Below are 26,004 nucleotides of genomic sequence, written 5' to 3'. Positions count from 1 at the left end.
CAATGCAATTCAGTCTAACCAGAGTACACATGCAGTGTGTATATATATTTTGCCTATGAATGATATGGGAAAGCTGAGGTGTGGAGTATTAACAGTAATACACTTTAACACTGATGTAAACTTTAACAAACATAAACTGTGTCACAATAAACCAAAGGCTTACAACTGTTACAAGAGGGATGGAAAACTAATAGCATATAACTGACACACCTGAACAGGCCGAACGTTAACTTTCCAAACGTCCCTGATGAATTTAAGGTAGAGTAACATTAACACACATCGACTCAGCTATGTATTGATTATTAAACATGTATTAAATATTATTAAATTAAATAAAATAAAAAAATTAAATTAAATATTAAATTATTATTAAACAATGCTGCTATCATCCGAAGTAAGCTAGCAAGCTAACACTCTGCTCCAACAATGATGTTGTTAACGATGCATTAAACTATTAATTTCATTCGGGTCATCACATTGAAGTTAGTGTACCTGTATCTTCTTCATGTTTTTCTTCCTCCTCTTTCCTTTGTTTCTTTCACTGAGCGCCAGATGGTTTGGACCTTGTGGTTCCGCTACAGTATCAGTAAATCTCTCTCTGGGTCTTGGGTCCTCGGTCCGGTCAGATTCAGGCAGCTCGCCTCTCGACCCGCCCCCTCACAGAGGACAGGTACAGTGCAACGAGCCAAGAACCAGAAAAAAGGCCTCTCAGTTATTTAATAGTCTTTCTTATGACATTATGTTGCTGTGGGCTTATATAATATTTCGAAATAATAGTAGTAATGGCAGTGGTGACAAATATATATTTTTGTATTTTTTCATTAATATTAATTTTTTTCTCCCCCCCATTTTCGGCACCCCACCTGGATGAGGGCGCCCCTAGCATTTGCCTATACTGCCCAGGGCCGGCTCTGTGTTTTCTAACCATGAACAGGGCGTAAATAGAAAAATTCAACCTAATCAAACAACATGAAGAAACAATCAGATTTGACTTATCTAGCAATATCTGTTCTGGTCATTGTGTAGTATTACTACACTTTATTGAAGGGGTTAGTTAAGCTCTTGGAGAACACATTAACTATCAGTTAGCATGCTAGTTAGCGCCACTGGTTCCCATCTCAAACCAATAATCATGGATCACTGAGACATCATGCTGTTGCAACAATGCTGTCATCCTCAGGCAAAAACTGGCCTCTGATTTGGGTTGTGGAGATTAATGACATCAGTTAACTTGTTCATTTATGTTGTTATTTTCAGCCGTGACTGTAACACTTTTAGAGATATATATAGTCAAACATGTTGGACTGATTTATTTCCATCATCTTTTTTTAATGTATTATCTTGCTTTGCTATTATTAAGTCTGTGGCCCAACAGTAAAAGGATTATCAATGACTGAGAAATAACATCAGGAAAAATGAAAAAAAAACAGTCACATGTATGTAAGTTAGCGCGTGATGCAGGGGTTTCCTACTGTGGAGTTACTGTAATATGGTCTTTTGAAATGAATTTATCAGACCTCAAGATTACACTTTAAAACAACCACCACATGTTGGTCAAACTGAAAGTGTCTCTCTGGAAAGCAGAAATGTCAGTGCCACACCTTCCTCTGGGAATTTGACCACGAGTGAATGACAATCACGTGGTGAGTCCAAGATGAATCAATGACCAAAATCGTGCTTTTTTTATTTCCTCCTTTCAGTTCTTTCCTTTTATTTTTTCAGTAACTGGTATTTCTGGATCACCTGATTGTGTGTATCCAAAACCCCAGCACCAAATCAAAGTATTTAAGTGCCCACGATCTCCCTTCAGGTTGCTCTAACAGCAGATGCCAACATTTAGACTTTTCAAAGGGTAAGAATCTGTAATTTAACTTTTTTTAATCTTAATATTTATAAGCATAAAATGTTCTGTATTTAACATACAGCTTAGTATATTATATTATATTATATTCTTTTAAAAATATGTTATGTTGTTGAACTGATATTTTATGTTTAAATGAGCAGATGCTCATTATCTCATTAAAAATCCACAAATGTACTTGAATTCCCAGAACAGAAATCTGAACATCAGATTCAAAATCTTGTTTGATTTGTTGACATGTTAGAGTCAATTGTTTTTACAGAGAACATTTTGGATATCTCTTTATATAACTCCATAAATCAGAAAATACTGTCAACAGCCAAAAAAAAAATAAAAAATCTTTGACATTTTGTAGGAGTAAAATGTTTTATGAATCAGGCTGTGAATGATCTGTAGAAACCTTTAGAGAATAGACCTAAACTGGAAAGGCTAGTGTGTGAGTACGACTGGAGTAGAGATTTCTGGCTCAGGGTCCAAGAAAAAAACATTTGCATATTCCAAAAAAATTATGAAAGCTGTAAGATTTTAACTAACAGATATCACCATGAAACTTCCTCAGCTGATTACTTACATTGACACAATTATTATCTGTATTGCAAGTTTTCTGTTATTTTATGTTTACAGACGCAAGTAAGGTTATATAATTATATGTGCCAGTTTGTCTAATTTAAAACTGTGTATTTTGTGCATTTGCTTTACACTAGTTTGAACGAAAACATGTTATGGAAGAAATATAGCTCAATCCCGACAAGTGAATGAAAAGGCAAATTAAATGATCGTGTTTTTGCCTCGAATGTCGATGACGATGCAGTTTTGTCAGAAAGAGAAGTTACGGATTTTCCAGGATTGAAACATGATGTGTAATGATTTTTGTTTCTTTCACTTGATTCCTTCCTGACCAAAGAGCAAAAGAAGACACACTTAGTTACCGTGATGGATCTGACAGGGACAAGATGGAAATTATGTGAGTTTTTTTCAAGCCTTAACATTGCAATTGTCAATTTAACCTTATTTTTGATATTAATCACAATATATGAGTTATTAAGTCCCAAAGGTAGTTTGACCAATCAGCTCCCACTGTGAGTTTGGGAATTATATGAATGAAGCTGCGGTCAGACAGTTTAATATACTGAAATTGCTTATTTCCTCTTATCACTTCCTTGATTTATTCCTTGTCAGCAACTCAGACCCTTTGAAGAAAGTTCTGCTTTTTAAGTCGAAGATTGATACTGTGCCACAATGTCAATCTTGCGCTAAAAAAGCAGAACTTTCTTAACTTTCAGAACGTATCACTGTCTGGGACTGTCTGGGACATTTACTACATTTTCCAGTAAATTGATGCTGTAACGAAGAGCAAAATATTGAAATTGAAGTTCCCTGTATAGAGTATTTTTCCCTCCATGTGCGTTCCCAGTTGCTGTCAGTGTGCTGCTGCTCACACTGTCCCCCGGCCATACTGCCTCTCTCAGCATGAGGGAACATCTGGCTGACTGTCTGAAGGACAAAGACTACACAGAGCTGCTGTACATGGCCCAGAACGGCCTCCCACACACAAACACATCTCATCATGTTGTTATTGTTGGAGCTGGCATGGCTGGACTGACAGCTGCCCAACTACTGCAAGACGCAGGACACAAGGTACAAGCAACAGGTCGATGTGCTATGTATGGTATTATGAAGGAAAAATAAACAAAGCTGCACAGCTCTGTTCAGCTCATCCCAACCCCTGTAACTATGATAGTGTGTAAGCCACTGAGCAAAACATGTACAAAGACTTTAAATCAATGTCTTTGTCGAACTTTCAAAAGATGTCCACCGAATAGCTTTCCCCAGCAATAGCCAGCAGTAATATTGTAGTAATTTTATTGCAGTAGTAGCAGTGGCAGCATTGATTTGAGCAGCTATTTTGGCAGTAGTAGTAGTAGTGGTAGTTTATGTAGTTTGTGTTTTGTGTAGCTATCGTGGTCATTGAAGCCGTAGTAGTAGATGTACCAACAGCAGTGGGAAAGGCTAGAGCAATAATATGTTGTTGGAACATTAAAAATAGAAGTGCTCCTACTTTGAAGAGCCTTTGAATCATTCCACGGATGGCCTCACTTTGTTGATCTGTTTTTGTATCCAGGTAACCATATTAGAGGCTAGTGGTCGTGTTGGAGGACGGGTGGAGACCTACAGGAATGAGAAAGAGGGCTGGTATGCTGAACTGGGAGCCATGAGGATCCCAAGTAATCACAGGTGAGTTTATGTCATTTTTTTTAAATGTAGCATTTAACATATAAACATGTGCATGAATCCCTTTCACCTCTAAAGGGCTTTTGAACACTACATATTCTTAGCTTAGTGCTATACATAACTTAGCATAAGTAAGTGCAGTCGCAAGCTAACACTTCCACCATAACCTCCTCTGCTAACAGCATCGTCCTCTGGTTTGCCCAAAAGCTTGGGGTCAAGCTTAAAGACTTCAGCATGTATGACCCAAACACCTTTTACTCGGTTAACGGGATCAAGAAGAGGACATACACAGTGCAAGCAAACCCAGACTCCCTGAAGTACAACGTGTCAACAAGTGAGAAAGGAAAGTCAGCCGACAAGTTGGTACAGCAAGCTTTGAAAAAGGTATGTAAACAAAGGTATGGAGTGAGGAATGGAATCAAAGGCCCTTGACCAAATAACAATTAAGTTGCTGTTTTGGACATTCTGAAACTGAATGCCTGGTAATCACAAGAAAGTTACACAAACTAACACAGGACACCTGAGCTATCACAGACAATTATTTCACACAAATCCAGCAAATGTATTTGACTCAGTGACTCAACAGTTGAGTTACATATTCTTGGTTCAATACATAAAGATAGCCCTTGACAAGCACTGATGATAACTGCATCAACTCAACAGATTATTCAATTACCTTCATCCATAGAAGTGACCTTTTACTCTCTACTGTTTTTGTAGGTGAAAGATGAGGTGGAGACTCATGGTTGCAAGGCTGCACTGAAGAAATACGACCATTATTCTGTGAAGGTAAAACATAAAATGATCAATAAAATTAGATAAAAGTAAGTGGGTTAAAGGTATTATTTTCCCCAGCAGTTTTTATATAAGTTAAATATTTCCAAAATTGGCAAACAATTATGAACTTGGTGAGAACAAAGAATGCAAGGCTGACAAGTGGTTGCTGAAACTTCCCATTAGGTGGTGGGATACATATATACACATACTCCTCACTACCTAACTACATAACTCCCATGTTTTAATGAATTTTGAGCCTTCAAAGCATGACTTTGTCTGCTGAACAGGAGTATCTAAAAGAAGAAGGAGGTTTGAGCTCAGAGGCACTGAGAATGATTGGAGACCTCCTGAACGAACAGAGCCTAATGTACACAGCGCTGACTGAGATGATCTATGACGAGGCTGACATCAATGACAATGTTACGTAAGGCCCTACATTCCTCTATGTCAATTATTACAGATTTCTTTCACATGGTCGAGTTACATATTATGAAATCCCTGGCTTTGATGAAAACCAAAGTCATCATGAAAGGTCTAGGAAATTAAGTTATTCACTTATTTGCAGATGATACAACTCTATATGTTTGCATTTACCAGTTTTGATTTCCATGTTATCTGTATATGACCTGATACACATCCAACAGCAATAGCAGTACAAACCTAATCTCAATAGACATGAATAATTGTGGGTTGGTCCCCTAGTCTGGATCTTCTAAACAACATATCGTCATCTAAATATCTTTTAACCAGAGCATATGGATACACAGTAAATCTGCCCCCTCTCTCTATAAGAAGGCATGCAATAAGAGCATTTATTTTTCTTTCTGTTTTAAAGGTATTATGAAGTGACTGGTGGGTCGGACCTTCTCCCGATGGCTTTTCTCGATGACCTTGATGTCCCTATTCTCCTCAACTCTAAGGTCAAGCGCATCAGCCAGTCAGATAAGGGTGTAACTGTATCATATCAGACAGACCAACAGTCCTCTTTGACAGACCTTCATGGCGATTTTGTCCTGGTAACAACCACAGCCAAAGCAGCCCTCTTCATTGACTTTGATCCACCTCTCTCCATCAAAAAGATGGAAGCCCTGAGGGCAGTCCACTACGACAGCTCCACTAAAATCATTCTCACCTTCAAAAATAAGTTCTGGGAGGAGGACGGCATCCGAGGAGGGAAGAGCATCACTGATGGGCCCTCTCGTTTCATCTACTACCCCAGCCACAGTTTCCCAGAAAATGACAAAATTGGCGTCCTCCTGGCTTCCTACACCTGGTCTGATGACTCCCTACTTTTCGCAGGTGCAAGCGATGAAGACTTGAAAGAGCTTGCCCTGAGAGACTTGGTGAAAATCCACGGCGAGCGTGTGAGGGAGCTCTGCACAGGGGTGGTGGTAAAGAAGTGGAGCTTAGATCCTTACAGCTTGGGTGCCTTCGCTCTCTTCACACCCTATCAACATTTAGAGTACTCCAAGGAGCTATTTAATAGTGAAGGCAGAGTGCACTTCGCTGGTGAACACACGGCCTTCCCTCATGCTTGGATCGAGACATCTATGAAATCTGCAATCAGGGCGGCTAGGAATATTAGCAATGTGGTGCTCTTGCATTCAGGGTCAGCTGAAGGTCTGGCACGAGATGAGCTCTAGGGCCTAGAGAATGATGGTTTTAATAAAGACAATACAGGTACAATAAGTCTAACTAATGCCAAAGAAATATATATTGAAATACGCCTTTCAGAGAATATAACATAATACAAATAAAACCTGTATGGCACTGCTTTCGGAAATTAGCTTGGGCTACATATGTGTAGCTTATTGAACACTGCTTATGTAATTGTCAATGTTTCTCTGTGCTTGTCCCTTAAAAATGAATTAATAAACTTTAATTAAAAAAAATATGAATTATTTCTTTCATTGTTACACAAAAAAGTATTCCAAATATATGTAAGAGTCGGCATCTGAGCTAACCTGTAAACTTTTAGCACAAAGGGCCCAGCCAGCCACTGGGTTTGAACCCAAGACATTCTGCTGCAAACTGACCCTCCAATAATTAATTCCTTTTCTTCTTGCCTCGGTTTTATTTCTACACCAACACTTCTGTATCATACATAATCAAAGGACACAGGTATGTTTGACACATCTCTCAAACTTGTGGCTGTATCTACTTGATTCAGATGGCTGCAGTTAAAAATTAATGCTTTATTTGGATAGTTAATAAGAGATAGTGATGGTAGTTTTGCTACACCCAGTGTTAAGTCGAACTACAAAAAACGATGATAGATCGTTTAAACCATTAATCATTTTACAAATTATGTAATGTGCATATTATCTCTCAGTTTACCATTTAAACCATTACTCCTTTACTGCCTAGTTTTCATGCACTTTCAATGACAACATGTGGCTGAAATGAGTCCAATTTCATTTTGTCCACATTTTGCCATACCATATCTAACGTTAGCATCTCTGTATGTATAAGTTACCAGTAAGTTATCCTTCATTCATTCACATTGGGAAAATAGTTCACTACATGTAACCCATCCTAAGTAATTAAATCCTACACCTTTTTTTCAGGACACTGACAGGATGATTAATAGGAGAAAACTGGAGTACCCCGAGTACTGGATTTATATGTGATTTTTGGATCTATGTGTAGAATACAGGATTTAAGATTAATCACATTGTCATTATCAGAGCTGGCCCGAGGCAAAAGCGAACTAGGTGGCTGCTTGGGCCCCCCTGGCCAACAGGGGCCCCATGGAAAAAAAAATAAATAAATATATATATTATTATTATATTTTTTTTTACATATTAAAGACATTAAACAAGTAACATAAATTAATGAATAATTCAAGACAAGATGATTCTGATTTCATGATCAAAATACCTGCCTACAACTGCTGTGTCTGCCATTATTTGAGTCATGCAGGCCCTGAAGCCAAAGTCGTTGCATGATGTCACTACCTCAATAGGTCAAAAAGCAAAAGGCTAGGAATCTCCAACTGGTCATCCCAAAGGCACCAGAATACAGGAAATCACAACTACCAACTTCAGCATTTTCTCGGGGAGGATCCCCAGAACCCCTTTCTCCCATTTGCACCCCCTTTCATACAAATAACGTAGGGGGTGGGTGGTCCTTATGCATTTGTGCCCAGGGGGACAGTAGTTCATAATCTGTCACTGTATAAATACAATTTATAATGTAACATTACAGTGTGACATTTGTGTCAATAAATGTCAAGCACAGACTCCGCGGTGCCGGGAGGGGCCAAATCAAACTCTGCTTAGGCCCCCCAAAAGGCTTGGGCCGGCAATGACCCATTACACTAACCAAAATTGTATAAATATTTTTCTGTTTGAAATGCCCAAAACTACCTAAACACAAAAAAACAAAACCAATACAGACTAATTAATAAATGACTATAATATTCAAGTCAGAAATATAAACAATTTGTATCAGTGCGGAGGAGGAGTTCAGGAGCCTCACAACCTGAGGAAGATAGTGCTCTGGTGTCTCAGCAGGGTGGACAGACTGTAACTGGGCTGGGTGTTGTCTTTAAGTATCCTTTGGGGTCCCTGCAGAAACACACAACACTTCAGCGATGTCACTGATGAGAATTAGATGATTTTTCCTGCTGTTTAAAGCAACCACTGCAAGGCCTCACTGTCCTGGGCTTACATGAACCATGCAAGAAAATTTCCTGTCAAGGAGCTTTTGTTCGCTTCTCTGTAAACGATGACAAAGAATGGAATGGGATTTAACTTCATGTTTCCTTGAGAAAAACAGCCTTTTTTTGTACCCTCCAAATGGCGCCTAAGTATAGTCCTCCCAAGAGCTGACCAAGACATTTACAACATGTAGATAAATGTGTCATATGAACATCAAGATACACTGTGGTAGAGCTAAAAGTTTGCGTATTTTCCAGACTTCTTTAAAAGCTAACCCAGTTACCACTATGAGTCACAGCCAAAACATCTGACTGTCAGGTCACATGTGGTTAGCCAATTCAATCCGAAATGGATGGCGGGTTAAAAAAATGAAAATCCTTACATTTCCTCATTGTAGTGTGTTATGTGCTGTTGAGTAATATAAAATTTTCATTGTGGTCATGAGACCTGAGAAGGTTATTGCAGGTCACCTGATTGCAAGAGCTGGTGAAAAACTGAAACTGAAAACCAAACATTTAGGAAGTCACGTCCATTTGAGATCAGGCTTTCCAGCTAAATATCCAGTAATTTGGGCAGAGTAGGTTGTATAAAAGCTGCTCTGCTCAGTGTAACATCAGATGCTGTTGTTTCAGGACCTTGACAGGTAAGAATTTATCATATCATACTATATTGAATTGTCATTATGAATAGAACAGCATAACAAATGATCTGTAATATATGTTATGCTTCTTATAAAAGGCATTTGCAACTTTGCAAAACATGACATAGGCTATACAACATTGACTTAAACCAGACTGTGGTGTAAAGTTCTATCTTTCATATGTTGAAGACCATTCCATTTTTTTTTTTCATTGTACCAGAATGTTCCTATTGTTCAACACAGTAATGTCCTAGGGAAAAAAATCATTAACTCAAGTACTCCCAGAGGAACATTTTACTGCTTATAGCTTGCTCCTTTATGGCATGGAGCCGTAAAGGAGCTCAATGAGAGTTCTCATTTCAGTCACGTTGCAGTCTTTTTTGGTCTCAAACATTTCTCATTTGTTTCTCCTAAAATTCCTTAGGAGCAATAGGTGAGACTTGAGACTTTACCACTTAAACCTTGCTCCATTGCAGCACTGGGGAGACATTCTAAAACTTCATTGAGAGCTTGATGAGATCTCCTTTGAAACTCACAGGGAGCCCAAGTTGAGATTTTCTGCACCTGTTTCTCAGGAGAAACAATTGAGAAACAGGAGAAATCAGCCACAGCCTCACTTTGGTCTCACAGAGATCTCATAGTTGTCTAGGAGAAATGAATGAGACACTACTGAGTTCTCTTTTCCAATTTTCGTTTCCTCTGGGCTGTTCAAATTGAAATATGTAACAAAAATAACATCAGCATCAGCAAGCACAAATGACGCAAAAGAATTATTAATGTAAATGAAAATTCACATAAATATAAACGGAAATGTGTATTTATATTATTTATTATATTTCACTGTGGCACTTTAAATAAATCATAAGCTAAAAGCCAAAAAAACTGTTGTGTAACATACATACATGCATACATACATACATGCATACTTTTGCTGTCGAAGATCAAACTCCTTTCCAGGATTTAAACATCTTTTCTTTCCTCCTCGACCACACCATGAAGACTTGAAAAAGACAAGCTTACTTACCATATACCTGGATGGATTTACATGCCATGAGGTGGAAATTATGTGAGTATTTTAAAGCAATATTATGATATACTTTTATACATAGACAAAGCAGTGAGAGCACCAATCCTTTACAATTCCAAAACTCTGTGCAAAAAACTTTGGAAAATCATCAGGCCTGCCTACAGCGATGTTGATATTTCACTTACTGATATGTGGAAGTTTAAAGGTTAAATTTGTTTTGATTTTGTTTTAGTCTTTTTATGTAATGACACTTTCCTCTCAAATATGTGCTGCACAAGCATACTTTGCTGCTGTCACTTCCTCAATACTCATCTGATGTTTTGAGTCACACAAGAAATGGCAGCTGTACCTCATTCTGCTTTTGAGTACAGTGTTTACATGAGTGCATTTCCACTTGAATCACTACATGATGAAATTAGAAAAGGGAAGTATTTTTTGGACTTTATGGGAATAAATGCCACAAGCTGAGTAGAAGAAGTCTGATTTGACCTGTTGACTAGGAATGATTTTTGGAACTGAAATCCTTCATGTGTTCAAATGTTGGAATATGCCTACTGTAAAAAATGTGAAATTAGTCTTCAGGGAAGCATATATGTAGAATTGAGTTACCATGAAAAATAAATCAATATGTATTTTTGTTTTAACAGAGCGTTTCTTTTAAGATAACTCCTCTCATCTGTACATTAAGTACCAAGTTCCAAAGTTTTGAGAAAAATATTGTACTTTTGCCAATTAATTCATAAGTCACTTGCCTAATTCATGCTGCAGCAGAGCCAAAGAACAGCACATTTTAACAGATGTATTTTATTGGCAGTTGAACAAGAAAAATCACTGATTCTGAAAATCAGAAAAAAAGGAAGAATATTTTATCTAGAAATCAACTTAGTGGTCATACATCTAAATATATGTTTAATTAACTCTTACTTGTGCTTTTGATATTTAAGTATTGATACTTTTAAACAAATACTCACTACATGGATAACTAAATAATTGTACAACACTGATCATTGTTTAATCAGTATTTCTGGATATAAGCTGCACTAATGAACCCAATTTCCCATGAGGCCTAGAGTTAAATGTCATCACCTACTCATTGAGGGGTCGCAGTTTGTTCATATATGTCTGAGAGAGTGTTGGTGGGCTGAGAAAGAAATGGTGAATTGGAGATTCATTGAGTTTGAGAACCTAGTGGAGAAGAGGCTAGACTGGACATGATGTCATGTGACGTGACATTTTAATACAATAGGCAGTTATTTTTCTCAGTCTCGCACTCAGATTTACAATTATTCAGCCTGACTTTGGCTCTTCAGGTCTTTTTAAATGTCTCTTGAATTACCTGTTAAAGTGACCACTGTGTGTGTTTCCAGTTGGTGTAAGTGTGCTGCTGCTCACACTGTACTGCAGCAACACAACAGCTGTCAGTCTGAAGGAACATCTGGAAGACTGTCTGGAGGACAAAGACTACAAAAAGCTCCTGCACACGGTGAAGACTGGCCTTCCACGCGTGAATACATCTCATCATGTCGTTATTGTCGGTGCAGGTGTGGCTGGACTGACAGCTGCCAAGTTACTGCAAGATGCAGGACACAAGGTACAAGAAACTACTTTAATCGCTTTGTTCGCCACCAAGTGGCAGAACAACTATTAAAGAGGCTGAAAGATTTGAAGCCTCCACAAATCACAGGCTTATATCATAACAGTTGTGGTTTTATGACTCTCTCAAAAGCAAGCCCCCTTAATGTTGGTGCAGGTATAGCACAAGGGTCCATTCTTGGTCCTCTTTTATTCATCATATAAACAGTATCATCTCCACTTCCCCAAAGATTTTTATGCAGATGACACTGTTTTAACATGGACTGTTAAGGTTTTAGATATGCATAAGGGGGTTTTTGTCATCACAAAGCAGACTCCTATGGTAAAGCACTTCTTATTTAAAAGGTAACCATACTAGAGGCTAGCGGTCGTGTTGGAGGACGGGTGGAGACCTACAGGAATGAAACAGGGGGCTGGTATGCTGAAATGGGAGCTATGAGGATCCCAAGTTATCACCAGTGAGTAAAAATGTGTCATAAATGTGGGAGTATTGTACACAAAGGAATGTCTGTCACAGTGATTAGCTCTTGTTAGCGTTGGCTAAATATGTTGTGTTGTCTTGATAGGCCCATTATAAACAGTCTTACAATCTATGTGCTACTGAATCATTTACATTACTTAACTTAAGTTTCAACATCAACACATAACATCTTCAGATACATTTTAAGCTTCGTTCACAAGGGCACTCCAGTAGTTGCACAAACAACCCTTACTTCGCTTCAATTTTTTGACTCCCATATTTATAACCCCATCTTTTTACAGGATTGTCCGCTGGTTTGCCCAAGATCTCGGGGTCAAGCTGAATAAATTTGTTATGGAAGACATAAACAGCTTTTACCTGGTCCATGGGCTACGGAAAAGGACATACGCAGTGAAGGAAAACCCTGCCATCCTGAAGTATAAGCTACGGAAAAGCGAGAGGGGGAAGACACCAGACCAGCTGCTACAGCAAGCTTTGAAGAAGGTACAGTATATACAAAGAGAGGAAGGATTGATACAGCACATGGTGAGGTTGGGTTGGGTGGTATAGCTTTGAAATAGTATCTCAATATTTTGATACATGATACATCAATATTTTGAATAAATTCTTGACTGGGCATAATATTACAATATTCTTTTACCAAAAACCTTGATACTTATATTGCAACACTGTCATAGGGATGACTAATGGTACTTTGACAAAATTGATTTTTTTTTTTTTTATCAATAATGAAGGTGGGTAAAGACAAGTAACAGACTGCTAAGGTCACAAAATGACATCACTTTACTGTAATGCAGTCCTTAGACCCAGGAAAAGACAACACTTAAAACATAAAACCTTATGTCGTTATCCAAAATTGAAGAGGAGAGTCTGATAACACATTAGCGTTTTATATATATATATATATATATATATATATATATATATATATATATATATATATAGTATATATTGCCCAACCCTGAAATAAGGTGAAAAGATAATGTTCTAAACATACATTTATTATCATATTCAGATTTAAGTAATATCCCCTTAGATGTCAGTTTATCAATATAAAAATAAAGTAGTTCCCAGTAAGTTGTATCAGTTGTAACTTGGCTAAATAAATACAAATATATAATGTTATGGTTCCAGTAGATTTTGTATGAAAATTTTTTCTAAGCAAAGGATCTGCCAGGATTGACAATAACTGAAAGTTTTTTGCAGTATCTTAAAATTATGGTTTATACAGGTATACAACAGGTGGTGGATGATTGTGTGTTTGCAGAGGCACCGCTGTAATTAAGACCTGGATGTAAATGATCTTTTCTGTAGGTGAAAGATGAAGTGGAGGCACACGGCTGCCTCGCTGCGCTACAGAAGTACGACCACTATTCTGTGAAGGTAAATCAAAATGAACATCACGAGTCAAAAACAGAAGACTACATTTTTAGGGACTGAACATCAAATGTTGACACCACTTGTTTGTTTGACAGGAGTACCTGAAACAAGAAGGTGGTTTGAGTCCTGAGGCAGTCAGGATGATCGGAGATCTGCTCAATGAACAAAGCCTCATGCACCTTGCGCTAACTGAAATGATCTACATCCAGAGTGATGTCAGCGACAGCACCACGTAAGATTGGTTCATTTAACACATTTATGTTTCTTGGGTTTGCTCAAATAAACACCATCAACGACTACTGATTTCAGTATGAGGCTCTTGGAGGGTTGCCCTATTTGATTCGGGGGAGAATTCAACCATTTCTCTCTGTAACTCTGTTCTGAGCTGCAAGGAGGAACCTGAAAATGAGAGTTAGGGATGACAACTGCAAAGGGGATTGAGCAAAAATATTACGGGTAGAATTCATATTTCGGAAAGGCTTGGATGTTGGGGATGTTGGATGCTATTTGATAATCCAGTTTGGCCAGTGACGAAAAATCAAAAATTTCCAACTAAGAAACAAAAAATGTGTGTGTTTGTTTTGAAGGTACGATGAAGTGACTGGCGGGACGGATCTCCTAACAACAGCTTTCCTCTCTGTCCTTGATATCCCCATCTTCCTCAACTCTAAGGTCAAGCGTATCAGCCAGTCAGATAAGGGTGTAACTGTATCATATCAGACAGACCAACAGTCCTCTTTGACAGACCTTCATGCCGATTTTGTCCTGGTAACAACCACAGCCAAAGCAGCCCTCTTCATTGACTTTGATCCACCTCTCTCCATCAAAAAGATGGAGGCCTTGAGGGGAGTCCACTATGAAAGCTCCACTAAAATCATCCTCACCTTCAAAAATAAGTTCTGGGAGGAGGATGGCATCCGAGGAGGAAAGAGCATCACTGATGGGCCCTCTCGTTACATCTACTACCCCAGCCACAGTTTCCCAGAAAATGACAAAATTGGCGTCCTCCTGGCCTCCTACACCTGGTCTGATGACTCCCTCCTCTTCGCAGGTGCGAGCGATGAAGACTTGAAAGAGCTTGCTCTGAGAGATTTGGTGAAAATCCATGGTGAGCGTGTGAGGGAGCTCTGCACAGGGGTGGTGGTGAAGAAGTGGAGCTTAGATCCTTACAGCTTGGGTGCCTTCGCTCTCTTCACACCCTATCAACATTTAGAGTACTCCAAGGAGCTCTTCAGAAGTGAAGGCAGAGTGCACTTCGCTGGTGAACACACGGCCTTCCCTCATGCTTGGATCGAGACATCTATGAAATCTGCAATCAGGGCAGTTATGAATATTAACAATGGTGGGCTCGAGAATTTTGAGTTAGACGGAGTTAAACACCATCATGAGTTGTAGAGTTTTTATATTGGCACATTTGCTTGGTGACTGAATTTCTTATCTTAAAAAAAAAGCTTGTGTTTTTTTCTTAACCTTTTTTAGGGAAAGCTGTCAGTGATAAAAATCAATACCACCAGTTGTGTTTCTCCAAACCTGATGATAAAGTTATCAAACTTCCCTCTGCTGTTTAGAAACGTGTTCAGCATTACTCACCCCAACCTGTAGAGGTTGTGCTTCACAAGAAGCACTCTGAGATCTTTGTCGACCTCATGTGATGACTTTTAGGTGTTACAGTAATTTTTTAAAACATATTCCTATAATCATCAACGATTCGTCGAGGGAAATTGTTATATGCACCAAATACAGAATGAGTCTATATGTACAAAACACAATAAAGTTAAGTAGTTTTTAATTTAAACATCTTTTCATTGTGCTGTATGCAGTTTAATAAATTATTCCAAATATTTTTTGAAATCATTGTATTCTATTTAATGTTTTTATTTGGCACAGCCTCCCAACTTCTTTGGAGTTGAAGCTGCACAATCTTGTGGTCAAAGGTTTTCAATCTTACAAGATTTCTCCAGATTCTCTGAAGGAGTCAATCATATTATTGATTATAGATGCTTAAATCCCAACATTCTCCACGATTGTGCATTGAGAAACATTGGGCCTTATTCATGAACCGTTCTTACGAACAAATTTGTTCTTAAGTCCCACTTACGAAGATTTTACGAAGATTGTGGCATTCATGAATTTTTTCTTATCTAGGATTTTTTTTTAGGCAAGAACAAATCCTACGAACGCTCAGGAGTACTCTTACGCACATTTCAGTGCCGAAATGTTGGCATGGTTGTGTTTTCTTCTCTTGTGTAGTTCAATAAAATGCAATATTACAGTGATAATTCTGTCATATTTATTCATTTATTTATTCATTTCATATTTTGGTAATTTACAAAGAATTTAAATTCTAAAATTAATTAAATGTGCCAATGATTTAAGATAAATCAAGTAAATTGGAAATATGCCATCAATTAGTAACCCCCCCACCCTATTTATATGTGGCATTTCTCCATCCAAGGCCCGCAAAACAATGGCATATATATTCCTCCTGCGGCTTTCATCAATGTAAGAACACAGCTGCGAACAATTCTGAGGCTTACGAACGAGTTGGTGAATCTGACGTAGGGTTTTCTTAAGGAACCTCTTAAGAACAACTTAAGAAAGAATCTAAGAAGATTCTTAAGAAGATATTGGTGAATGAGGCCCATTGTTCTTAAAATGTTGGATGTGAACAGCGAGTCTTTTCAGGATGCTCCCTTCTATACCCAATCATGATACTATCGCTATCACCTGAATCTGTTTACCTGTGGTATGATCCAAGCAGGTTGTATGTACATGTTGAAACATGTTGATGGTATCAAATTCAGAATGAGTGTGTATTTACAAAAATCACTGAAGTGTGTAAGTTTACGTTCACTTCGACCTTGTATGTTCAATATTTGCGTAGCATGGATTTTGTTATGCAGTCCTGTGCTGTATAATAACAACTCAATCACCTTTAACCTTTGAAGTGCTGTTTAAACTGGCTTTCATGGAATAACAAAAAAGTAATGTAACAACTAGTGTATTTATTACTTTTCACAGGGAGTAAACAAGTGAAGAAAAAGTAATTTTTTATACCATGTTATGTGTACATTACTTTTTTTTAAGTAACTACCCCAACACTGATGAAAATACTCCACCTGTCCTGCATTGGATACATACCTTAAGTGAAAGTAAGTGTCATCAGTAAATTTTAATGGATGAATGTTACTGCTATACACCTGACACCTTGAACAACAATTCCACATTGTCCACAAACCCACAGCAAACACGTGTTACTGACATTGTGGTTCATGGTGTCAGGTTTCTGGCTTTTGTTATGATGTGCATTTGTCTACCATCCAAACTATCAGTGTCTGCCAGCTGAAGCTGATGCCAGCAAGAAAACAGGTTGACATGGGTGTAAACCTGCATTTTCCTGAGAATTTCTGTTTAAATGTAATCTAAGAAGCAAGGGCGTCACCACATCAGATTCTGTGTAATTTGATAAGACCAAGACATCCTTCTCAGTTGAACAATATAAAAGCAGCTACAGAAAAGTTCTGTGAAAAACAGTCTGCAGACTGAAGACCGATTGGAACAGGTAGACTCAAACTTTTGCACCAGAGACTTTAATGAAAAATGTAATATAGAAGATCTTTGGGTTAATAAATTTGTGGGAAAATTATGTAATGGTAATTTTAACCATTGGTGGAGAAAGCTGTATGAATGAAGTTTTTGAGGTTGAGAGGTTTTAATTTGATCTTTTAAAAACCCTCAACACTGTAATAAAAATGATATTTTATGGATTTTTTTCAGTTCATTTGATATAATTATCATTAATAATAATGGTGATAGAAAGATCTTGTGAAATTATTGTTAAAATACTGTATAACTGCTTTTTGCTAAGTTCTTGTTGTTCTATTTTACCGTGAATAACAACCTATGAAAAAGGTGTTTATAGCATTTGTCTGGTAGTCATGGTGTGTCAGTTGAAGATAAACCTACATACAACAGTAGAGAAAGAAAAAATTCTGTGAAATTCTTTGTCGCCCACGTCATTACTGCAGATCTTCTCATTGCTACAGCTGGTGAACATGAAACCAATATAACTATCATGACAATCTCTGTCAGCATACATTGTCATTTCTTTCCTTCTACTTCTTAAATGAGTTGTTAATTTAACGGACAATGCACTAAAAAGTTTTGTGTCTGTTTCTGTTCCTCATCAACATCCCACGAAGGCGAAATAAAGAGAAGCTTCAAAAGCTGAGATGGATCCACGTGTCATGAAAAGTAATTATGTGAGTATTTTGTGGCAATATTGTGTTAAAGATACTGGACACTCTAATATCCTCCTCTTATGTCATTTTGTAATATTTATGTTGGTACTAGGTGCACGAAAGATGAGCTGGTACAATTGGTACAATTCCAATACATTTCTTTCAATTTATTTCTCACTAAAGAGCAAAATGTGACATTTGTCTATGATAACAATAAGATGGATTAAAAGTTGCCATAAATAGTGAATGAATCATGATTAAATCATTTATTGGGCCTGAGGGAGCTTAATATTTAAGGAACTTTGGTAAATCAGGAAACTTAGAAACTAAGGATTTTTTTAAATGAAATCCCTATTGGTCCGAAAGATAGAATAATTGCAGTTGCCATAATAATATCAGATAAAAAAAAAATTAGAATAGAAATCTAAAAGCAAAATATTGAGTACCATTGAGCGATTTTGTCTACCTGAATCTCAGCTCGACTACACTCAATAAAGCACCCCTGAAGGTTACTTGTCTTTTTATGGTTTCCGGTTGGAGTGTGTATTTTGTTCTCTGTGTGTGTTTCTAGTTGCGGTCAGTGTGCTGGTGCTCTCACTGTACCAGAGTCATGCTGATGAGTTCAACCTGAAAGACACTCTGGCTGCATGTCTGACCGACAAAGACTATGATGAGCTGCTGCACACGGTGAAGGAAGGCCTCCCACACAAGAGCACATCTTATCATGTTGCTATTGTCGGAGCTGGCATGGCGGGCATGACGGCCGCCAAGTTACTGGCAGAGGCCGGACACAAGGTACATGTAGCAGGTGGATGTTAGCAAGCTAACTGCTGTTCATCAAAGTTACACAGAGTTGCAAAACAAATGACTTCCCATAAAGAACATCTATACACAGCAGCAATACACACACACATACTGGCAAACATCCTAAAGCAAAATGTGCTTCGTATGATAACAAAGTTAACGCTAGCTGTGCTGTAGCTGAGACACAAAGAGCAACATGGAAAAACAGTTACATCAGACCAACTCATGACATTAAGTTTGCTTCAAATGAGGCTTTACATTCACCCAAATTCTTTTGACTGTCCTGCAGTATTACAACATTACTGCAGTATTCCAACATTGCCTCGGACTGGCAGTCAGCAGATTTGCTGAGCAACGTGCTTACACCTGATTCAACAGGCTGACCAAACAGTAAAACAACAAAACTTACAGCCTCCAAGTTTGAAACCAGGTCACCGACAGCTGTTATTGATCCATTCTTGAGCTTGGACATTTACTGGCCCTTGTTGATAATGGAGTCCATGATAAAACTCACACATCTTCAAAGTTTGTACAGTTCAAAGAATTATTGCAAGATGCATATTCACTCCCCATAAACCCTGTCATAACTTTAGTAATACGAATGATAATATATTAGCAAGAGTAGTAATATAATATAGTAGACAGATCAATAATTGCATGACTGGCCTCAGTTGTCTCTATTCGTATCGATCTGTTTTGGTATCCAGGTAACCATATTAGAGGCCAGTGGTCGTGTTGGAGGACGGGTGGAGACCTACAGGAATGAAAAAGAGGGCTGGTATGCTGAACTTGGAGCCATGCGGATCCCAGGTTTTCACCGGTGAGTTTATGCAATTTTTAAAGTTTGGCATTTACATAAAGACATGTGCATGCCACTTCTCAGATTACCGCCTCAAGTAAGTAAGTAAGTTAAACTTTATCTATATAGCAATTTTCTAAACACAAGTGAAAAAGTGCTTTAAAATTAACAATAAAATGCAGTAATTGATGACTGGATGGCCTGATAGGCCGGTCAGTGATTTATTGGGTCAGAAGTTCAGAGATGTAAACAGGGGCTAAGCCGTTTAGTGCCTTGTAAGCAATTAAAAGAGTCTTGAAATTAATTCTAAATTTAACTGGCAACCAGTGCTGAGAAGCTAAGATCGGTGTGATATGGGATTGTCTATCAATTCTAGTTAACAGCCTTGCTGCTGCATTTATACAAGCTGAAGTCAAGCCAGGGCAGTTTGATTAAGGCAGGTAAAAAGTGAATGACAGAAATTGACATGAGAGAAGGTAAATGTGTAAATAATGTGTTCTAAGTCTGAAGTAGGTATTATTGATCTGTTTCTAGAAATGTGTCTTAATCGAAAGAAACAGGAATGAACCAGTCTTTCGATAGGCGAAATTCAGGAGAGGATCAAATATGATATGATAAATAGCCTATGATACTATTTGAGGAATTATTGGGACTGATGGTAAGAATCTCAGTTTTATCTCAGAGTTAAGTTGAAGGAAATTATGAGACATCCAACTCTTTAGCATTTTTAACTGACAACTATATATGATGATAAAGTAAAAAAACAGCATTTTGATTTTTGGGATGGATAGAATGTTTTTTTGGTGCAGTGGTGGAATAAAAAGGAAGGATCGCTCAAATGAAAGATTAAAAGGAAAACGTACAGAACCCAAAAATTTCTGAGGGAAGCAGTTACGCTATTGTAAAAGTCATACAATAGGAACAGTAGAATTGACTCTGAAAATGGTCTGTTGTCAACAGCATTGTCCTTCATTATATTGACGAGCTGGATATCAAGCTGAATAATTTCATCATGGATGACAATCACACCTTCTACTTGGTGAATCGGGTACTGACAACAACAAAAACTGTGAAAGAAGACCCTGACATCCTGCAGTACAATGTGACAAGACAAGAGAAAGGGATGTCAGCTGACAAGCTGCTTCAGCAAGCTACACAGAAGGTACGTAAAACCGAGAAAAAGACAAAACAAAGGAGGAGTAATGGAGTCAAAAGACTAACCTGCTGATTAATCCTCCTGAAACTTTACATTATGTCCCGATCAACTCAAAAACAAGTTGCACAGCCACACATTACAACAGCATAGCTGTTGTTGTTTTTCCAGTTTTTCTGTCTTGGTGCAAAACATAAAATAGAGACTACTTTGTGTTGATGGGTAATCATGAATGCGAGTGAACGAGAATCACATGTGGTGTTACTCAAAAGTCTGTTCCCGGACCTCTTTTCTTCAATGTCTTCAAGGTCCCCAATGCTCAGATTATGGAATAATCTTTATGACTTCCTAGAGACTTTGTAACTTGTCGCTTTTCTTTTCGGTAGGTGAAACATTACGTGAAGGCTCATGGTTGCAAGGCTGCGCTGGAAAAATTTGATAAATATTCTGTGAAGGTAAAACACAACCTGATCTAATGAAATCAGAAACCTGTAAACTAGTATTGCTGATATTTCAGCTTAAGGTTATCTTTGAGGAAAAGGTTTTCATTTACATTTTGTATGTAAAGAATCTCAGCTAATGAACTCAGTGTCCAATCATCAACAATCAACAAGTAGGACTGGTTGAAGAGAGAGGTGGTAGCTGAAACCTTCATTGCTCCATGATGGAAAATCTAATTACAGGGAAGCTTTCAGTGAAGGATTTTGTCTCAACAAGGTGTTAAGACTAATTTCTGAGCCACTCTGACAGCATGACTTTTTCTCTTTAACAGGAGTATCTGATAGAAGAAGGAGATCTGAGTTCAGAAGCAATCAGAATGATTGGAGATCTGCTTAATGAACAGAGCCTAATGTACACAGCACTGAGTGAGATGATCTATGACCAGACTGACATCAGTAATGACATTCAGTAAGGCCCTACTCCTCGCATTAGTCAAAGTGTAACAAATTATGTAAACCCCCCTGCCAGAGACTGCCCAGTGAGCTCCAACCAGGATTTCAATATTGATTTCTAGTTGAATGCTGGGTGATATTTGATCTCTGAGGTCCAAAACATGTTAATGCAGGTTATGCAATCTAGACATCTTTGTCTATTAGCCTGGCTAATAGAGTCCAACAGCTTTCTCAAATGAGAGCCAACACTTGAAATCCAAGGGAAATTAGGTCAATGCCATCAAATAGTCTGTGTCAAAAGTTTCACTTTGAGCAAGGTTTGAACATCTTTTCATCAGCGACCATCCTTTTATAAACCCATTGGGTTGAATTTATTTACTTCTTTGCAGATCAAAAATGTTATACATTTTATTTCCTAACAATATGTTTTTGCAATTCATTTTCATATCAGTTGTCACAGAAAACCAAAAAAAAGATACTACTGTGGTTGACAAAGTTAACTTTATCAGATCTGAGATTTGTGGTATGATGGACATTATTTCCCATTTGCAGTGGCAGCATAGAACTAATCTCAGTTGGAGACGAACAATGTTTCCCTGACAGTCTGCATCTTCTGAACAGTTGATAATCATCTTAATATGTAAATGGAAATGACTTAAACTAAACCACAGCATAAAAGAAGGAATAAGAGCATCTTCTTTCCTTTTCTTATTAAGGTACAAGGAAGTGACTGGTGGGTCAGACCTTCGCCCCAGAGCTTTTCAGAAAGCCCTGGAAGAACTTGATGTCTCTATTCATCTCAACTCTATTGTCAAACGCATCAACCAATCAAATGAAGGTGTATTCATTGAGTATCAGCAGTCTGATGCAATGCATCTCCTTCTCTCCGATTTCGTCTTGGTAACAACCACAGCCAAAGCAGCCCTTTACATGGACTTTTATCCCCCTCTTCGCATCGAAAAGATGGTGGCACTGAGGGCAGTCCACTACGACAGCTCCACTAAAATCATCCTAACTTTCAGCGAGAAGTTCTGGAAGGAGAATGGAATCCGAGGAGGAAAGAGCATCACTGATGGGCCCTCTCGTTTCATCTACTACCCCAGCCACAGTTTCCCAGAAAATGACAAAATTGGCGTCCTCCTGGCTTCCTACACCTGGTCTGATGACTCCCTCCTCTTTGCAGGTGCGAGCGATGAAGACTTGAAAGAGTTGGCACTGAGAGATTTGGTGAAAATCCACGGCGAGCGTGTCAGGGAACTCTGCACAGGGGTGGTGGTAAAGAGGTGGAGCTTAGATCCTTACAGCTTGGGTGCCTTCGCTCTCTTCACACCCTATCAACATTTAGAGTACTCCAAGGAGCTCTTCAGAAGAGAAGGCAGAGTGCACTTCGCTGGTGAACACACGGCCTTCCCTCACGCCTGGATCGAGACATCTATGAAATCTGCCATCAGGGCGGCCACGAATATTAACAATGGTGGGCTCGAGAATGTAGAGTCAGGTGGAGCTAAACACCATGAAGAGTTATAAGGTTCTAATAAGTCCGTTCCAGCTGTTTCACAAAATGTAATAGATATATCTGATTAAAGCTATCAAAAGTAGAGATGACACTGATGCTATTCACAAACAGTATTGTGTATATTTTGTGTGTTTACCTTCCAGAATATTTGAGTATATGACGTTTTAGTGAAAACAACACCATAGTGGTCCTGTTTGTTGCCAATCTGGGGTAATAACCAGTTAAGAATTGTAATGTTAAGTGGTCAGTTTCATAAACTTAGACACAGTGTTTGATAATCAAGCATTTCGAATACACTGCTAACTGCTGTTCATATCTATCTGATCATAACATACATGAATGCTTCTGTGTGAGAGTGCATGAAATATTAGTGTCTCAGACAGCAGTAGGACTTTTTTGCATGATGTCAAAGATGACTGATGTTTTTGTAGATGGTGTCAGGCAAATTTTCTTTAACATTATTCTTCCTCAGCGAGGTCAGAGTCTGCTGATGAACATCACTGGTGATATAAAGCGTTTTTTGGATTTTGTGGATTGATAATGACACAGAAACTGATAAATTACAGTTAATGTATATTTATTTTAAATAAAGCTCCACTCATTAATCATTTGTGTCACTTGTGGCTTTAAGGTGTGACGACACCCGTACCTATCATTAATTTTTTTCTGTGCGTCCCGTCTGACAGGATTCAAATGACCTGAGGGCTGATGTTTATTCAAATGACATATTGTCATGCAGGCTGAAGTCTCTGCTGGAGGTGCTCTGTAGGCTGCTTCATTAAGTCCATTCAAACATATAACTGGAACATTTTATCTTCGCTGGGCTATTTACAGGCTGTTTTTAGCTACAACACTGTCAGAGAATACATTTTATTTTGTATATGTTAGTGGATACATCACATAAGATGAATACGTTTTATAACTGATTGTTAGAAATTGTAATTACATTGACCTCCACCTCTGTCATGAAAGAAAACACAAATACAACAACTTAAATCAAGATATTTATTGAACTACTAAGGGTTGAAAAAGGACCACTAAAAATATATACTGAAGAAGAATGGCTGACTGGATGAATGCATGAATTAATGGTTGAATTAGTTAACAAGCCATTGCTGGCAGAATGAATGAATTAAATGTTAAATGTTAAATGTTTTTTTTTAAAACAATGTAAGACCAACCAGCCAGAACACATGTTGGCTCACTGTTCAGCGATGATAGATGTGCTGATGATGAGGCAAACTTCCCTGAAAGCGATGACCATGGTGAAGTGCTTTCAAAGATTTGAGTTAAAAACTGCCAATGCCCAAAAAGTTCCTGAAGACTGTGCAACCAACAAGAGAGGCTTCACAAGACATGGAGCCCAAGAAAGGATGAAGAGCTGAAACTAGAAACTCACTCAATACATGGTCAATATTTGTGACACATCATGAGAACCAGTGGAAGTACAGAGAACTTGTGATATAAACTAATCAAATAACACAGAACAACAATCCATTCAATCCATCTTCTGTAGCTAAGAATCATACATTATCATAAATTATTAAACTGGTTAATTTCAAATACACTCATGCGGTTTTCGCATTTCATTATATCATTATGTTGGAAGTTATTATCAACACGTATGAGATAGCATGAGACATCCAGTAAATTAGCAGGTTTTGAAGTAGAGTTTGAATGTTGTAATATCTAAAGATTACATATTGTAACTCACAAGGTATATACACACAAATAGCACATTGCATATATATAAATATAGATATATAGATATATATGCACATGTTAGTAGACAATTTAACACACAAAATGGTGATTAAAAGGAGGGAAACAGAGAGATCCAAAATGGAGAAGAATGCAGTGAATGTATGCCTGAGATTGACAGAGATTGATTTGAGTAGAAGATATATCCTATTTTATTTCATAGTTCTCTCCTCATGTGTCACGTTTTGCTTTGCACTTCCTTGTCTTGTCATTTTCCCACTTTTTTACCTGTTCACCTGTGTTTCATTTGTTAATTAGTCCCTGTCTATTTAACGTTGTGTATTTCTATTGATCTTCGTCAGTTTGTCTGTTCAGTTTCCACAACAGTCCCATGTCTCCTGTGTTCCCTGAGGATCTGGGTTATTTATCTTTTGTGGATCCGGCCCTGTCTGGTTTGGACTTAAGTTTTAGGGTTTTCGGATTTTAAACAACATCCGAGAGGCGCAATATTTTTTTTTTGGTTTTTTAAAAACCTTTGCCTCACTTAAGAACTAAAAACCTACTTCATATATCAGGACTTTCAAACATTTCCGAGAAGGGGGATATTACTCTCAAAGACACATTATATCTAATTCACAGGACACATACAAACATTTTCAGCTGCATAGCCTTAGTACCTTTAAAGAAGGCAATGTAGGTGTCATTATGTTAGAATTGACTAAGAAAAAGGCAAATAAATGCATGTTTCCAAGCACTAGATTATACAAATATTAAGATATTTGAAGTCACATGCATTGACTATTTCTGTTTCCTGTTTGTCCTCAACTCAATCTCAAATTTTATATCTCAAATAATCTAATCCAATCGTTGTCCTGACTCAGTGTTGTGTTTACAGCCTGGTAGTTTTCCTGCTCTGTGTAGAAACAGCAGAGGTAACACCAGACTGCTGGGCAGGCTGAACAAAAATTGAGCTGCCCCCGCCACACACAGAACACCAGGGCTCACTCCTGGTGAGAGTAACACAACATAGCAAACCAGAGACCCTCCAAACCTCAACCACAGCACTCCCATTATGATCATGATCATGTGGAAAGCTCTTCGCTTTGATTGGTCAACCCATGGCCCCTTCCTGCCCGCCTCCCCTGGCCGTGGGCGAATCAGAACACAGAGAATAGAAAGGCTACAGAAAGTTTCAGCAATTAAAAAAATGGACATTAACCAGATAGCTGGAATAAGGTTGGAAC

The 26,004-nt window shown here is 38.1% G+C and overlaps 2 protein-coding genes across 3 annotated transcripts; both read left to right on the top strand.

Moving 5' to 3' along the window:
* The first annotated feature begins 1,786 nt into the window (after positions 1-1,786).
* LOC115590627 (L-amino-acid oxidase-like) lies at positions 1,787-23,667 on the top strand. 2 transcript variants are annotated; one of them, XM_030432068.1, is made up of 9 exons: positions 1,787-1,852; positions 2,766-2,825; positions 3,276-3,499; positions 3,984-4,096; positions 4,276-4,477; positions 4,814-4,882; positions 5,158-5,294; positions 5,706-6,342; positions 22,900-23,667. In XM_030432068.1, exons 2-9 carry the CDS (start codon positions 2,795-2,797, stop codon positions 23,068-23,070), a joined length of 1,584 nt encoding a protein of 527 aa, XP_030287928.1. In that variant the 5' UTR covers positions 1,787-1,852; positions 2,766-2,794; the 3' UTR covers positions 23,071-23,667. The 2 variants fall into 2 exon arrangements, with proteins under 2 accessions (XP_030287928.1, XP_030287929.1); XM_030432069.1 differs by lacking the exons at positions 1,787-1,852; positions 2,766-2,825; positions 3,276-3,499; ... (3 more) ...; positions 5,158-5,294; positions 5,706-6,342 and adding exons at positions 17,132-17,215; positions 17,856-17,915; positions 18,466-18,689; ... (2 more) ...; positions 21,037-21,105; positions 21,423-21,559 and having other exon boundaries at positions 22,260-23,667.
* LOC115590628 (L-amino-acid oxidase-like) lies at positions 9,117-15,504 on the top strand. The gene is made up of 8 exons (XM_030432070.1): positions 9,117-9,175; positions 10,172-10,238; positions 11,567-11,790; positions 12,138-12,250; positions 12,555-12,756; positions 13,588-13,656; positions 13,749-13,885; positions 14,241-15,504. The coding sequence occupies exons 2-8, from the start codon at positions 10,208-10,210 to the stop codon at positions 15,046-15,048; spliced, it is 1,584 nt and encodes a 527-aa protein (XP_030287930.1). The 5' UTR covers positions 9,117-9,175; positions 10,172-10,207; the 3' UTR covers positions 15,049-15,504.
* Positions 23,668-26,004: the final 2,337 nt, after the last annotated feature.

This window comes from Sparus aurata, chromosome 10 (genome assembly GCF_900880675.1).
Source record: "Sparus aurata chromosome 10, fSpaAur1.1, whole genome shotgun sequence".
NCBI lineage: Eukaryota > Metazoa > Chordata > Actinopteri > Spariformes > Sparidae > Sparus > Sparus aurata.
This window is presented reverse-complemented; position numbering and strand designations above follow the sequence as displayed.